The 16,193-nt window shown below is 38.3% G+C and overlaps 5 protein-coding genes across 5 annotated transcripts; 4 read left to right on the top strand and 1 right to left on the bottom strand.

Moving 5' to 3' along the window:
* The first annotated feature begins 850 nt into the window (after positions 1-850).
* Positions 851-2,457, top strand: LOC111806599. Its single transcript, XM_023691975.1, has 2 exons — positions 851-1,766; positions 2,370-2,457. Exon 1 carries the CDS (start codon positions 957-959, stop codon positions 1,749-1,751), a length of 795 nt encoding a protein of 264 aa, XP_023547743.1. The 5' UTR covers positions 851-956; the 3' UTR covers positions 1,752-1,766; positions 2,370-2,457.
* Positions 1,776-4,080, top strand: LOC111806598 (DELLA protein RGL1-like). The gene has a single exon (XM_023691973.1). It carries the CDS (start codon positions 2,315-2,317, stop codon positions 4,031-4,033), a length of 1,719 nt encoding a protein of 572 aa, XP_023547741.1. The 5' UTR covers positions 1,776-2,314; the 3' UTR covers positions 4,034-4,080.
* A 462-nt stretch (positions 4,081-4,542) lies between these two features.
* On the top strand, positions 4,543-6,453 carry LOC111807431 (multifunctional methyltransferase subunit TRM112-like protein At1g22270). Its single transcript, XM_023693164.1, has 2 exons — positions 4,543-4,743; positions 5,866-6,453. The coding sequence occupies exon 2, from the start codon at positions 5,933-5,935 to the stop codon at positions 6,299-6,301; it is 369 nt and encodes a 122-aa protein (XP_023548932.1). The 5' UTR covers positions 4,543-4,743; positions 5,866-5,932; the 3' UTR covers positions 6,302-6,453.
* A 1,083-nt stretch (positions 6,454-7,536) lies between these two features.
* On the top strand, positions 7,537-8,500 carry LOC111807432 (cytochrome c oxidase subunit 5C-like). The gene is made up of 2 exons (XM_023693165.1): positions 7,537-7,639; positions 8,021-8,500. Exon 2 carries the CDS (start codon positions 8,053-8,055, stop codon positions 8,245-8,247), a length of 195 nt encoding a protein of 64 aa, XP_023548933.1. The 5' UTR covers positions 7,537-7,639; positions 8,021-8,052; the 3' UTR covers positions 8,248-8,500.
* A 1,106-nt stretch (positions 8,501-9,606) lies between these two features.
* On the bottom strand, positions 9,607-15,568 carry LOC111806830 (probable glutamyl endopeptidase, chloroplastic). The gene is made up of 11 exons (XM_023692321.1): positions 15,218-15,568; positions 13,773-14,760; positions 13,432-13,560; positions 12,606-12,905; positions 12,061-12,519; positions 11,907-11,972; positions 11,149-11,209; positions 10,921-11,070; positions 10,628-10,765; positions 10,142-10,452; positions 9,607-9,994 (listed from the first exon to the last, which is right to left on the bottom strand). The coding sequence occupies exons 1-10, from the start codon at positions 15,351-15,353 to the stop codon at positions 10,189-10,191; spliced, it is 2,691 nt and encodes an 896-aa protein (XP_023548089.1). The 5' UTR covers positions 15,354-15,568; the 3' UTR covers positions 9,607-9,994; positions 10,142-10,188.
* Between the last annotated feature and the right edge of the window lie 625 nt (positions 15,569-16,193).

The following is a 16,193-nucleotide window of genomic DNA, read 5'->3' as shown; positions in this document are numbered from 1 at the left end:
GTTTTAAAACGTGAAGCTGACGACGATACGTAACGAGTTAAACGGACAATATCTGCTAGCAGTGGGCTTGGACTGTTACAGATGGTATCAGAGCTAGACATCGGGCGGTGTGTCAACGAGAATGTTGGGCCCCTAACGAGGTTGATTGTGAGATCCGACATCGGTTGAAGAGGGGAGCGGAGTATTCTTTGTAAAAGTGTGGAAACCTCTCCCTAGTAGACGCGGTTTAAAGTTGTGAGGCTGACGGTGATATGTAACAGGCCAAAGCGGGCAATATCTGTTAACGGTGAGCTTGGGCTGTTACAAATAATATCTATGCCTCGATGTTTTTCATATTACGGACTAAAGGAATACTACAATGTTAGCTGGCTTGAGATTGTCGGGTACAAATCCTCGTTCATGAATACTACAAAGTCCTCTCACGATCATTTAAGATACTCTTTCACCTCACTTTCGGGCAACCTCTCTCGTCGTCGTGTAATCAAGTCATCTAAAGTACGCCTCGTTCATGAATACTACAAAGCCCTCTCACGATCATTTAAAGATACTCTTTCACCTCACTTTTCGGCAACCTCCCTCGTCGTCGTGTAATCAAGTCATCTAAAGTACGCTCGGTAGAATACTCCGTCCATTTCTAATTTGTAATAGGAATTAAAATAGAGAAAGAATTAATTTAAAGTATTTTCTTTTTAAATGTTAATAGGGACTAAATTCATTTTATTTATCGTAATGAATTAAATGGAAATTAATTAGATTAAAATGGGAATTAAAATCTCAACAAATAAATTATTAAAAAGATATAATAAAATAAAATAATAATATGAACATAACGCACATTGCCATTGCCAACCAATTCGAAACTATGGACGTGCCCGCCACTCAGCGTTCATCTTCTTCCTTCTCCTTATTTACGTTCTCAAATTCCCCATTTCCTTCTGCAAATTCAGAGCTTGGCTATGGCGTTCCAATGGCTGCGAGATCTCAATTTTCAATTCAAGAAGCTTTTTCATCTCCTCACAGTCACTCTCCTCAGTCTCTCGCTTCCATTTTCATTCATTGTGTTTTGCAGGCTCGTTCGTTATCGGTATCTTCAGGTTCTTCTCCCTCATTCAACGCCTCTTGCTTCTTTTGCTTCCGTCGTCTCTGCCGACCGAGTTCTTCTTTTAGCTCTCATTTCGCTTATCGCCATAGCCGCTCTTCTCGATAACTTGTTCGGTAAATCCGTTGTTCTGACTAAATCATCCGGCCTGAGCGCGGCTTGGCTTGTTCTGTGTGCGTTACATGTCGGTATGGCCCTGGGGATCGACCAGGGAATGGCGATTGCAATCGACGCCTCGAGCTTAGGGCAGCGTAGAAGTTTGTGGTGCCGGATGATGTTCTTCCTAGGGTTTCATACGGCGATGATTCATTGGTCGAAGGCAGCGGTGAAGCCGGTGGTTGACGATACTGTTTTCGGAGCGCCGGTGATGGAGAGTTGGAGTGAAAGAGTCGCCATGGCAGTGAGCTTTGGAGGTATATGGTGGTGGAGGTTGAGAGATGAAGCTGAATCTCTGGCGATGGTTACGGAAAGCATGATGGAGCTTCTTATGGATCCAACTATGGCGGAATTCTCTGGTTTGGCTCTCTATTACCTCATCGTCGCGATCGGTTTCATCAAGATTTTGAGAAGCTTTGCTTGGTTTCTGAAGTTCTTGCTTCGCGACAGGAAGGATAAAAGTTCTTCCCAATCCAAACGGATCGAAGTCGTTTGAATTTTCCTTTTCTTGGTAAATCTCTCCATTCAAATCAAAGAAAGATAAATTTATGCAAAATTTTCGAATATTCCATGGATTTGATTAGATCATTACAGTCAACTGAATTCCAATTTTTCCTTCCCGTCTGAAATTTCTCTGCAACTATCGAAAATGGTGATCGTGATTTTCGATACACAAAGATCATAGTATTATTGTATCTCTATTATTTGTAACCATACTGAAAAAGGGAAAGAGACAACAAATCGACCTCTGTTCTTTGTTTGTTTTGGTGGCTTAAATTTCAACATTTTTTGGTTGTCTTGTTAGAAAATGACAATCAGAGAGGCTTGTTTAGTAGTTTATAAACTTTGATTCTTGATCTTTTCCTTAACACTTGTTTGGGAATATCGAATATAGTAAAATAATCCGTAGGGATAATCTTCGGCTGATTTGTTTACAGAAATCTCTGCAGTGACATTGAGCTTAGGTTTGTTCATCAGCTTGGTTTAAATCAGAATTTTGACTGTTTTGTTTAGAAAAATCTGTTCATAGGTTCATTCATCAGCTTCCTTTGCTCTTTAATGGCTGATGATTTTTTTCCCTTCACACCATTTGATTTCAATGGCTCACTTGCAGGAACTTTCTTCCCCTCTAATGGCATCCACCAGAACCAGGAGACTGAGCTCAGAGGGAAAGAAGACGATTGTCCATTTGGAGAGTTAGGAGACTTCAACTTTGTCTCACCTGATCAATCTGGGTTTTACCAACAGGACATTCTCAAGATTGGAAATGAAACAGACTATCCACAGCCCAACTCAGATTGTGTGATTCTTAACGAAATTCTGTTCGGTATCGGTAACGATTTTACGCTTTCGGAATTGATTCAAGAGAAGTCAAAGATATCAGATAATCTGAATGCAGATTCTATCAGTAAACAAGTTTTGAGTCCATGTTTAGAAACTTTGCAGCTGCTAAACAGCTATGGCGGCAAAGTCAAGAGGATGAAGGGGACAGATCTTGAGAAACGAGGCGGTGAAGCCAGTGAGGAGAACAAAAGCTTGTCAACTGAAGAGATATTGAGGGTAGCTGGAGCGAGATATGTCCATTTCTTTCCTGAGGGGCATGATGAGTTCTACATGCCAATGCATCCTTGTGACTTCGCTCTCGCCGGTCTATCGGTGGACGAGCGAAACGACGTTGAGCTTGCCCATGTCCTCTTTGCTGCAGCTGAGAAAGTAAGCTACCAGCAATATGAGCGAGCGAGTAGGCTGCTCCAACGCTGCGAATGGGCTGCCTCCCCCTCCGGTAATACCGTCCAGCGCCTCGTTTTTTACTTCGCAAAGGCCCTTAGGAAAAGAATCAACAGAGAAACTGGAAGGGAAACAATCAAGGAGCCAAAAGTAGATGAGGTAATGAGCCTTGAAGCACTTAGAGGATGCATGAAACTCCCTTTTCAGCAAGTGATGCATCTGACTGCTGTTCAAGCAATCTTTGAACATGTTAAACTGATCTCCATAGTCCATTTGATAGATCTTGAAATCAGGAGTGGAGTTCATTGGTCGGCTTTTATGAAATCACTTGAAGATTTGAAGGATGAGCTACCCATTAATCTTCTCAAGATCACTGCTGTTGTATCAGACAAAGGCCACTTGATAGAACAGGTAGGAAAGTGGTTGGAAAACGTTGCTGAGTCCCTAAACATACCCTTTTCATTCAAAGCAATCTTGGTATCAGATATGATGGAGCTAAAAGAAGAACACTTCGAAACCGAAGAACACGAAATGGTAGCAATCTACTCGCCCTTAGTGTTGAGAACCATGATCACAAAACCTGCTAGCTTGGAGAATCTGATGAGAGTAATCCGAAAGCTAAACCCATCGATAATGGTCGTTTCCGAGATCGAGGCAAATTATAACATATCATCATTCGTGAATCGCTTCATCGAATCCTTGTTCTTCACCGCTTCATACTTCGACTGCTTGAAAACTTGCATCGAAGAGGATGAAGACAGCAGAAGGAAGATCGAAGGGTTGTGCGGTGAAGGGATTGAAAACGTCGTTGCATCGGAAGGTAGCGATCGGGTGGTGAGGAGTGTGAAGATAGAGGTGTGGAGGGAGTTCTTTGGAAGGTTTAGAATGGAAGAAATGGAGCTGAGTGATTCATGTTTGAGCCAAGCTAAGTTTGTAGCTAAGGGGTTTGCTTATGGGAAGTTTTGCAGTTTGGAAAAGAATCAGAAATGTTTGATTGTTGGTTGGAAGGAAACTCCCATTATTTCTGTTTCAGCTTGGCGGTTTCTTTGACCCATTAGGAATATTGTGTTTTATTGGAATAAAAAGTATTTAAATAATTTATTTTTATTTTTTAATTTAAGGGTCGGGACGAAATTAAAAGTTTATGTTAAAAATGAATATAACGTAACAAACTTAGACTTTCATTTTTATCACGCATCAAACTTAGATAAGTGTTAGATATCGTAATTTTTATCATATGATATATTCTCGTTTAAAAATTCGTTGACATTTTAATTTTTATTTATAAATTTACGAGGTTAATTATTATTAATTTTAGTAAAAAAGAAATATACAAAAATCATTATAAACTTACTAATTTTATATAATATCGTATTTTGAAAAAAAAAATAATTAATGCATAAATTAACAATTGTTATAATAATAATAATATATATATATATATATATATATATATATATTGGAAAATGAATGCACCTAAATAAAAATGGTTTTAATTATTTTTTTTTTATTAAAAAAACACTATTTTTTTTCATATATTTTCATATTAAATAAATCCTGCCGCGAACGCTACTCTCTCTCTCTCCCCCAACAGGCTGCTTCAAGTGAAGCTTACTCTCCCAATATTGAACCCTAAACCCTCCCAGATCGCGAAGCGCAAATTTAGACGAGTTTCCACCGGTAGATGGTGGCGGCCGCAATCAGAACACCATAAGCAGTTCCTATCATCTTGTACCATCCGATCGCTTCGATCTTCTTCGGTAAGAACTCTGAGTTCTTTTCTAGATCCACCGTTTTCTTTGATTTTCGATTTTTTTTCGTTGGATTGTACGTATGTTTAATGTATGCGTTCTCTTTTGTCTCTTATTTGTTGAATTGGTGATTTGTACTCTTTCCGTTTTGGATTTTTTGGATTTGAATTTGATTTCGGGTAGGTGCAAGGGCTGGTTTTCTGTGCATTTTTTTTTTCGGCAAAACCTAGTTTCGATTTTCCTGGGGGATGGATTTGAGAGACTGCGATGGATGGTGTGGTGTTGAGTTTGATTGTATTTCATGGGTTTGGAGATGTTGAATGGAAATTTGGTGTCCTTTAGTGAAAATAAGCCAAAAAGGAGCAATCCATCAGAGCCGTTTTACTGGAATGGGGTGTTGGATGATGGAAGTCTCACATCGATTACTTTAGGGAATGATCATGAGTTTATAAGTGAGGAATACTAACTCCATTGGCATGAGGCATTTTGGGGAAGCCCAAAGCAAAGCCATGAGAGCTTATGCTCAAAGTGGACAATATCATACCATTGTGAAGAGTCATGTTCGTCTAACCTGGGGTGCTCCATACAGCAGAGGAGGGGAGGATTAGATTAGTATATTAGCAGAGATACATAACAATATGAATAAAAAGATAGCATAAGAACCAAAATCAATGAGTTTCTGTGATACATTACTTCAAAGATGAGGGAGGTTACAATTCCTTTTGGGTGTTTGGAACTAGAAAATTTTATGGTTATTTCTTATTTTAAACCATTCAAGCCCTTTTGCTGTAGAATAGATCAACCCAGTTCCCGCTTTTTCGGTGCACTCGCTTTATATCTCCGACACACAAGGAAGGACGCGGTGGGAAGAAAGCAGCCCTAGCCTCTGTCTGGCCGATCATTCCGCTGGCATCTTGCATTCACGCCTCTGTTTGACTGCCGCTCGGGGTTATATTTGTAGATTATATTAAGGAGATATTTCATCGAGTTGAAATTTGCCTGATTCATTAGATACATGTTAGTCAAAACAGGTTTTGAGATAATTTGTTTGATTTATAGATATCCAATAGACTTTTCATGGAATAAATGCTCTCATAAATGATTAGATTGTGTGTTAACACTCTTTTTTAGACAGGAATTTTGAATTTGGTAACGATCATTGCAAGAGTGGCGCTTGCAAGCGAAAGGGCTGAAAAAGATGAGGCTACTTACACACAACATGCTCTCCTCCAACATCAAGGGCGTTGTCAATGGCTTCCCTCTCCGAATCGAAGTTGAGAAAGTTGTCGAGAAGCAGGTCGACTTCAACCCAGACTTCCTCAAGAACATGTTCTCCAAGATTGAATGGAAGCCCCTTGTCGATGCCTCTCGCACTATGGGCTATGCCGAACTTCCCGAGGAGGCGGAGTCGTCAATGCTCGATTCCCATGACTTTTTGCAACGATTCCACCATGCGCTTTTGGAGCTACATCTCGAGGAAGGCGCTCTTATTTGCCCGGAGACGGGCCGCCGATTCCCCGTCAATAAAGGTATCCCCAATTTGCTTCTTCACGAGGACGAAGTATGAGTTCGAGTTCCATAATGTATGAATTCCTCCGTTATATTCAGTGAGAGAAAGCAAGTTTCCAGAATTCATATCTGGATGTTTATGTGAATTGGAAAATTAGGATTGAAGCTAATTTATTATTTACTAAAAATAGTCCATTTTTATTTTAACTTTTCAGCTGTGTGACATTTTTTAACGGTTGAATTTGATGAAATTAAAAGTTTATGATAAAAATGGATATAACGTGACAAGTTCATCAATTTTTACTTTAAGCTTTTATAAACTTACTAATTTTATATAATATCATATTTTGTAAACTATATATATAATAAAATTTTAGTTTTTATTTTTTAACTAATTTTTTAAAAATTAAATCAAAGGGTAAAAATGGTAATATATATATATATATATTAAAAAAAAAAAACTAATTTTTGATATATTTTAATACTAAATAAAAGCTTGTTGACGTGTTCAAGTGGACCCTACTCTCTCTTATAGGCGCAAATTGGGACTCAAGTTTCCACCGATAAAAAGCCGAAGGCCGCACTCCGAAGACCATAACAGTTCCTATCATCTGGCGCCATCCGGTTGCTTCTCGATCTCCCTGGTAAGAACTCGGAGTTCTCTAGATCCATCCTTCTCTTTGATTTTCGATCTTTTGTCTCTACCTTGTTTATTTTTTAATCTTTGGTGTGTGATTTCGTGCTTTAATTTGGTCTGATTATACGTACGTTGAATGAATGGGTTTTCTTTTGTCTCTTATTTGTTGAAATGGGGATTTGTACTCTTTTCGTTTTGGATTTTCTGGATTTGAATTTGATTTGGGGTATATGCAAGGGCTGGTTTTCTGTGCTTTTTGTTTTTCTTTTTTCGGCAAAACCTAGTTTCGATTTTCCTGGTATAGATTTGAGAGACTGCGATGGATGGTGTGGTGTTTAGTTTGATGGAATTTCATGGGTTTGGAGATGTTGAATGGAAATTTGGTGTCCTTTAGTGTAAATAAGCCAAAAGGCAGCAATCCATCTGAGCCCTTTTACTGGAACGGGGAACGTAGTACAGCAGAGGAGGGGAGGATGAGAAATTTAGTCCACAGCTGCAAGAAAGAGGGTAGATTAGTATATTACCAGAGATACATAATAGCATCAATAAAGATAGCTTGATTAAGATGGCCAGCCATCATCCGTTGTTGCTTTTTCTTCATTTCCCATAAGAACCAAAATCAATGAGTTTCTGTGATAGATTACTTTCAAAGATGAGAAGGTGTCTCGTAGATGATGACCCCTTTTGGCTATTTTGTAGTGCATTTGACTTGATGGAAACAGCAACGACTTTTAGGGGATCAATATAACTTGGGAGGAGGTTTGATCTCTAGGGAGGCCACACTTCCTTTTGGGTGTTTGTAACTATTAAATTTTATGGTTATTTCTTCTTATAAACCATTGGAGCCCTTTTTCTGTAAGGCTTTTGCCTTTTGTCTTGGCCTTTGGCTTGGGCTGATTTCTTTTGTGTTGTGTATTGCCCATTTGCATATTCTTTCATTTTCTTCGTTTAATCATTTATGATGATCATAACAATAAATGAAGCCTAGTTTCCTTCACTTCGTTTCCTAAGTAGGGAGGGATGTTATTGCTTTTTAAAGGATGAGAGTCCTCTTTGAACTTGCCCTTGCCCTTGCCCTTGCAAATATTGTGTTCAAGTTTCCTTGTTCTAATAAGTGTTCGCCTTCGATATCTTGGGCAGATTTTCTTACCGTCTTAAAACTAGAAAAGAAAATGGCTGCTGGAAGGGTAGCTCACGTCACGCTTAAAGGACCGAGTGTCGTCAAGGAGATATTGACTGGAATGGGAGTGGCTTTGTTTGCTGGTAGCTTTTGGAAAATGCATCAGTGGAATGAGCAGAGGAAAGTGAGAGCTTTCTATGATCTACTCGAGAAGGGTGAGATCGGTGTCGTTGTCGATGAAGAATAGATCTTACACTCTATCATGATATTGTTGAACACATTCACCAGTTTGTTTATCATTTTTTGAAAACCTCTTTGTTTTGCTCTTTGGATTAGAGATGATGACCTGTTTATCTTTTGCATCAGTTTCTACAAATAAGATATGAGAGAGATTTTGGTGGACTTAATAATAAACCTTATTTCATGATTTATTAGTCTTTTGTGCATCATCAGAGCCAAAAGGCTATCCTGGAATTGTGCAATGCAGTGATGTTTATGGAGGGCATAGAGTATTTGTTATGATTTGCTAGACATTTGTGGATCCCTTCCAGCGTTCGACCTTGGTGGAGTGCTTGATTTGGTCAAATGAACATTGGTTGTGAAATCAATCCATATATTTCAATGCATACAATTTCTTTTCCCTATGGAATTATTGCTTAGCTCAGACGGGAGAAAATGTGAACTTTATTTGTGCATTTAGAACCAGAAATGTTAGCTGTTTGTCGAATTCTTCCTTGATTATGAAATGATGAACGATATATGCAGCACTTGTGTGTCGCTTTTGAGTGGTTTGGCTAAGAATCGTGTAACTCGATTGCAATCATGATAACCTAGAACAAAAATTGAAATTTGAATTGTCAAAGTTGTGAGGATTGTTTATTCGATTTTGGCTTGTAACATTGATTTCTTTCAAGTTGTTTTCAATGCGTTTTCAATGCATTTCCACGTGATCTGATCTTATGTGAAGTTTGTCCGCAAACTGACTTGTCCGACTTGTCCGAAGTTGTTTGCAAACTGACTTGTCCGAAGTTGTTTGCAAACTGACTTGTCCGAAGTTGTTTGCAAACTGACTTGTCCGAAGTTTGTCTGCAAACTGACTTGACTTGTTTGTTGGGTTAGAAGTGGTTGCCATGAGAGTCCGGATTTTATGTTACTTAAACGTTTTCAATTTTTTTTTTCTTTTTTTAAGAAATAGTAGTTTTGAAATGGGGAATAAATGTGGGATACACTTTAATTCTAAATTTTAAAAAATTAGGTCTACTACACCTTCAGTTCACACAACCTTCTCCCTCTAAACTCTTCTTCCTCTCATGCAAAGGCGCAATAGCAAGAAGAAAACAAAAAATTGGTCACACCTTAAAAACCTATGATTTTCATTTTATGGGAATCGATTGTTCAGGTTTTAGGTGCTAATTTGTGTAAATTCGTATCTAATAAAACATTGATAATCCATCCCAAAATCATTTGACCCAAAATCATTTGACGATGAGATAACTCAGTATCTTATAAAAATAGTAAGGGTTCGAGCCAGAGATCCTTACCAAATGCAACATTTCTAAGTCTTATATTCTATTCAACCACTATCAACTTAGGAATTTACCAGATCTGAGAGCTAAGAGACGTTTATTTATAGAAATAAATTCACAAAATAGCAACTAATTTTATCTTTTTACCTTGCGGGAAAAAGAAGCAGATAACTGCTTCTGAAGATTCAGGTAGCCATCCTTCAAATTGTTTACATGTAAATTTTCGCCTCCATAAATCATATAAATAGCAACCAGAACGTGACTTACCAACTATGTGTCTCTTCAATATGATGTAAAATTCTTACCAAAAGCCACTTTTTATTTTAACCTTCAATGATACGACTTCAGAAGCATGGATCTGTATCTCCCCATGCACGTTGTTGTGCTTAGAGGGTCCTCCTCCATGCTTCTTATTTTACAAATTAACTCCCCACTTCAGTCTTGGCCGCAAAACATCAGCAAGAACAACTGCACAATAAAAGCAGAATGCCTCAGGAGTTGCCATGCAGACATGTGTAAGAGGAATTATTTTTCCTGTCTTTCCTTTCTGTTTTATAATTCTAGGTTAAAATAGTTTGTTCACTTATTTCAGATTATTAAAAGTAAAGCACTTACCACAACGATGATCTTTGAATAGAGTAAAATCCATCATGATCAGGAGTTTAATTCTCTGTGCCACCACCTCCAGAACCAGCAACAACTTTCCCTTCGGAATCTCCTGCTTCATTGCCTTCCTCTTTGCTTTTATCCACATCTTGACCTGAATCAGAAGGGTTAGAGGAACAGTATTTGTTCAGCCATCGATCAGTTTCCCAGAGGACATGCATGATACTTTCTCGTGCAGAATAACCATGGCTTTCAAAGGGAAGAACCACAAGGCGACACAATGCTCCATGGCCTTTCAAGGCATTGAAAAATCGATCGGACTGCAAAGCATGCAAACCCACGATATAAGTTTCTTAGCAAGTTAAAAAAGAAACTGTAGGCATTAACTGCTTGAACCTCAGCAAAGAGAAAGGAACTAGAGAATAATAACGTTATCGTTTCATCATTTATTGGTTCAAGGAAACAGAACCAAACGGTTAAAATTCCAGACCATACCTGCATGGGTAAAGTTCCTGGGTTGTTGTCTTCTTCACCATGAATGAGTAAAATTGGCTTCTTTATTTTATTTGCTGATACAAATGGACTCATCTCTACGTATGTGTTGGTTGCTTCCCAAAGAGTTCTATCCTCGTTCTATGACAATAAAGTATGACCGCAGATAAGCAGAACAAATGATAGGTAGAGTAGAAATGTGTGGTGTTGGAACATTTTTAAGCATTGGAATTTAAGACATATCACTTTCGTATGGTCACAGTTTAGAGAAAGACAGCAGTTAAATATGCAACTACCTGAAAGCCAAAAGGGGTCAGTGTTCTGTTATAGGCACCGGAGCGAGCAATTCCACAGCAAAAAAGATGGGGAGCATGAGCCAGAAGGTTTGCAGTCATGAACGCACCGTATGAATGTCCACCAACTGCAATCTTGTTAGGATGAGCAACCTAGTCATGGTGGCATATCAACATGGTTAATTATTTTATATACCAAGAGAATATTTATAAAGAAAACACAACACTCACCCCCCGTCTAATGACCTCCAATACCGCAGCCTCTGCACTCGCAACCAATTGCTCTACATATCTAGTAAAGTATGTGTGTTTTAGTATTTTTAACAAAATTGGATTATTTAAAGAAAGTAACGAATGAAAATATTTGAATTGAGTACGGACAGATAAGAATAAATAAAACCTTATAGATGTTCAGTTTCAAGAGAAGGGTCAAGGAGAAAGGCCTAAATACTAAATCGTGCACAGCAAGATACTTTAAAGATATAAAATAAATTGGAATGGGGGAAAATGGTCGCAAAGAGGGCTGCTCAGTTTTGAGAACGATCTATATTACATCAATCTTTTCATATCTCAAATCTTGCAATAACTGCATGTAACTATTGTCATTGTGAGATACTCAGAACTGCATGTATGTAGAACAGATTTTGAGGATATATAAAACTACTTATGCACAGTGTAGTAGTTTGTGGTTGATGATCTGCACATATACTAAACCCCCATGTAGAATATTTATTAGCTATGTAAGACCTAGCTCTAGTGTTACCTTATTATGGTTAGACACAACTTTAATGCACCTAAGCACACAACCAAATATCCAAGAATTACTCATTGCAGCCTACTTTCCAGATGAGTGCTGATAAATTCTTTAGTTTTTGTATAAATATCAAAAAATATGGACAAAACCAATGTAAGCTTTCTGGAACAAACTACATAATTGGGGTCGATCAGGGAAAAAGAACCATGATTTTAGAAAATATGCTACCAATTACCTATCATTTGCCTCCTCGTTACCTTCACCTATGATAGGTATTGTTGGTCCAGCCAAAATAGCAAACCTGAAAGACTTGAAGAACTATGTTAAGAACAAATGTACTATGATCCAAAAATAATGTAAAGTCAATAATTTTGAAGAAACACTTCTACCCGCGAGCCAACCAAAGAAGAGCAGATGTTGAACCTATACTGGCAAACTCATTAGGGGAACCACGAACTTGTCCAGCTGCATCTTTGCTTTTGAACTCCCCAGGGTAAGACCAGATCAAGCAGGGAAGAGGGCCATCTTTTGCTGGATCATAGTTTGGTGGCAGATAAAGTGTAGCTGTCATTTGAACTCCATCTTTTCTCTCGTATCTGATCATCTCTTTCTGCAGTGATTTCAGCTGTGGATATGGATGGGGGAATTTTGTAATTTGACTTGCTTTCTTATCAGGCCACCTCAGAATGTAGTACTGGGTATTTTCAGTTTTGGATTCTTTGGAAATAAAAAATTTCAGCTCATCAAGATTTAAATCTCCTTCTTTCTTGTCAGACATTAAAGCCACAACGCACTCATAATATGTTTCTTTGTCGCTCTTCCATATTCTTTCTTTGCTGCCTGTGTTTCTGAAGGAATATTTTCAGAACCGTTGTGGCATTAATAGCACTAACAAGAGAGACTAAACAAGAAATGATTAAACTAAACCACTTACATGTCAAATAAGTCAATAAAAGGGATGTTCCCTTCAGGAGTAGCACCACTACCATTTAGTAGAACATATGTGCCTTCATAATTTTCCTTCTTTAACTTTGCAATTACGTATGTCCCAAGAGGAGTCCTCCGCAGCATCGGTGACCCAGGGTCTGAATACACATCTTCTGATGACCTATCAAATAGAATGCGAGGATTGTACTCTTTAGATCCAGGAGAGATTACCCAAGTTCGTACTCTGCGCGTCTTGTACCAAGATTCATAAACTAGAGCCAGTGAATCATCACACCAATATATTCCTCTGCAGCAATAAACAGGATGAACGTATAAAAACAAAGTTTCCAGGTTGTCAATTTGATTTAGAAGATTTATAAAAGAGAACCCAAAACTGAAACTACTCTATATAACATTTTAAGATAGCAGGCAACCTCTAAATAAGAACACCAAAAGAACCACAAATTTATAAGAAAAATTAATATTTTTGGTACGAAAAGATATAATAGTAATTGAAGCAGAAATTGAGAAAGAAACATTTTAGGGACTTTAACAAAATTATGTGATAAGAGAATTGGATAAGCTTAGGCAAGACCATGTATGATTTGAATTCCCGAAGGTGGACCAGTTTCCATCTTTAATATACTATCAGTTTTTGCAGACATCTTCAGGGTGTTGTAACTCCAGGGAACATGTTTAACCGAATACGTGATTGAGATACAAATAAAATAACGTTCTGTTAAAGTTAAGGAATATCATAGTAAAAGGCTGTTTTCACCTTTACAAGCGGCTATCTAAAATAATAACCAGGATAAGAGGAAGGAAAAAGATACCCATAACGAAGATCAAGTTTATGCAGTATCTCTGGCTGTTCACCTTCTACTGGTTCGGCAGATTGTGTATAACCAATATCACGAGGAGAAACCTCTATTCTGGCATCTCCACCATCTTGAGTTTCCACCCTACGAATTTAGAAAAAGTAAACAAAAAAATTTAAATGAGCACAATAAAACAAGAACAACTGCTGACAGTTATTAGTAAGCATGAACCAATTATCTTCCTTAAATGGTGGCATATGACATACAAAAAAAGTTAAAAGATAAGTAAACATATAGAAAAGGGATGTCCAAAAATATGCAAATAGCGGTAAAGAACAAGGAACTCAAATGCACACCAGTAGAGTGTCGATGGCTTATCTGCTCTCCAACTGATGGAACGCATCCCCTTTCTTACACTGTTGAATGCAATGGGGATATCCTCAGCAAGAGGCAAATGACAAAGCTCCCTAACAAATTTTCCATCAGTTGTCCACACAGCTACCTTTTTAGGAAATCTACTACATGGAACGGTAAAAGAATACGGCCGGTGAATGGTACTAATCAAAATATATTTGTGATCAGGGGAAGGGTCCAGTGACGTATATATAGCTGGTGTGCCAAACTCCATAACTGTTCCATCCAATGAACCCAAAACAAGCTGGATAGTGGCGTAATAGTCGAATAAATCTTCATCATATTTGTCCTTTAGCAAATCCTGAAAGGTTCTAGCTTGAATAATGTTCTTCTGCTCATTTGATTGAACTTTTGGACCATGGGGAACTAAAGGTTTCTTTGGTGGATCTCCACGAGAGGAAGGAATGGTGCATACTAACAAAGTAGAATCGTTTACCCAAACAAAATTCTCAAAAACTGCATTCACATAGATGTCTGTATTCTGAAACAAAGGTCTAGCTTTCCCAGTTTCGACATCAGCAACCCAAACTCTAAGTTTACTGCTACTACCATCTTCCTCGTCAACTCGCACGCTGAAAGATAAATGGCGGCCATCGGGTGACCAGGTAACGAAATTAATCTTAGCACCATCTGGTAAGCCATGTACCTCCTTCTCTGGACCTAGGGAATCATCAGGCATCAACTGATGAATGCCTATTCCAGTGTAAAACGACATTCGACTTCTGCAATTGCTCTGTCCATCAATACGTATACCAGCCAGCTTTTCTTCTGGTTTTGCAAGTTCAGATATTGGAGGCAATGACCTCCGCTTGAGGAACAATAATTTATCCCTGTATGGCGAGAATGACAATATGGGAAGCGGTGGAGCATCAACAATGTCCCTGATTTCAGCAGGAGGAAGACGATACCCAACACCAAGAACTGAATTCTCTGAATAAAAGTGTCGCGAGTTAGAAACACCATTGCAATCATCAAATAAAAGTTCGAGCAAGGATTTGATTTCACTAGGCAAGCCACGAACAAACTTAATTACAAAGCTCAAAATTCACCAGTGGAAACATAATGAATTTCAACTAGGCACTTGTTCATACAAGTAGCATATGTAATATATATCTTAAACGGAGAAAGAGGAAGTTACTTCCAGATTAGAAAAGGCGCGAAACGCATCGGGTAGGTACGAATCACCATCGTAGAAGAGCAATATAATCTAATATGATTCGCCGAAGTCCGTGATCTAAGATTAATAAAATCATTCCCACCAATTCTCTGACCAATTCAACTAAACATATTTAAATCACCAGTTTAAATAAACAATCGCAGATAGACAGCCACGAGAGAACGAAAATAATAATAATAATCATAACAAACCGATACTCTCTTCCAGTACCGTCGTTTTCAGTATCTACTAAAGCTGAAGAGGACGAAACGGAGCCATTGGAGCCACCGCCACCGCCACCGCCACCGCCATTCTCGGAGACGATCGCATTGAGAGGAACAGAGCTGCTGAATCTAGATGAAGCCATGAGGAACGGAGTCGAGAGTGGTGTAGCGTGCAATATGCGGCGAGTTCTTGGACTGATAGGATGCGAAATGGAGGAGGAGAGAGAAAGGGCGCGCCAGTCAGTGCAAGAACATCGTCGTCTTCATCTTCATCGACGGTGAGACGAAGAAAGCGGTTGGATTGGCGGACCAGTTGCAATTGCCCAAAACCACTTCCACTACTCTCGACCGTATTCAATCATACCCCTCCACAGAATATCAAAATTTTCTTTAATTTATATATACTCGAATATTAATTTTTTAAGTTATAATGGAGTTTTAATTATTGAGATTTATGTTTATTAAATTATTAAATTTTCAAACTTATAAATTTAGTATTTTCTAAAAATAAAAATATTCACACAAATTTATATAATTATTTGTTTTCGTCTAAAAAACAGAAGAAAAAGTAAAAAGAAGAGAAAAATATTCGCAGAAAAGTGAAGACCTTTGTATTTAATAATGATTCTATGCACCAAAATTATTCCTTTTAAATAAATAAATAAATTATCAAAAATAAAATTATACATTCCTTTCCCTTTCAGACTTTTCACCTTTGCCTTTCCCGGCTTATGTTAGGTTTCCATATTCTTATAAAGGGTGATTTGTTTTCCATCACAATCCACCTCCCTTCGGGACCCAGCGTCCTCGCTGGCACTCGTTCCTTTATCCAATCGATGTGGGACCGCTCCCAAATCCACCCCCTTTAATGCCCAACGTCCTTACTGACACATTGCCTCGTGTCTACCTCCCTTTGGGGAACAGTGAGAAGGCTGGCACATCGTCCGACGACTGGCTCTGATACCATTTATAACAGCCCAGAT

Source organism: Cucurbita pepo, chromosome LG12 (assembly GCF_002806865.2).
Source record: "Cucurbita pepo subsp. pepo cultivar mu-cu-16 chromosome LG12, ASM280686v2, whole genome shotgun sequence".
Taxonomy (NCBI): domain Eukaryota; kingdom Viridiplantae; phylum Streptophyta; class Magnoliopsida; order Cucurbitales; family Cucurbitaceae; genus Cucurbita; species Cucurbita pepo.
The sequence above is the reverse complement of the archived record's forward strand: the minus strand, read 5'-3'. Positions and strand labels throughout refer to the sequence as shown.

Bases quoted from the DNA above. Each gene is read 5' to 3' on its own strand.
- LOC111806830 (XM_023692321.1), bottom strand. From the start codon at position 15,353: ATGGCTTCATCTAGATTCAGCAGCTCTGTTCCTCTCAATGCGATCGTC. The intron at 14,761-15,217 runs GTACTGGAAGAG...ACTTTTATTCAG, and splicing joins AGTAGATACTGAAAACGACG to AGAATTCAGTTCTTGGTGTT. The intron at 10,453-10,627 runs GTATGGTCTGGA...CATGCTTTGCAG, and splicing joins CAGGAACTTTACCCATGCAG to TCCGATCGATTTTTCAATGC.
- LOC111806599 (XM_023691975.1), top strand. From the start codon at position 957: ATGGCGTTCCAATGGCTGCGAGATCTCAATTTTCAATTCAAGAAGCTT.
- LOC111807431 (XM_023693164.1), top strand. From the start codon at position 5,933: ATGAGGCTACTTACACACAACATGCTCTCCTCCAACATCAAGGGCGTT.
- LOC111806598 (XM_023691973.1), top strand. From the start codon at position 2,315: ATGGCTGATGATTTTTTTCCCTTCACACCATTTGATTTCAATGGCTCA.
- LOC111807432 (XM_023693165.1), top strand. From the start codon at position 8,053: ATGGCTGCTGGAAGGGTAGCTCACGTCACGCTTAAAGGACCGAGTGTC.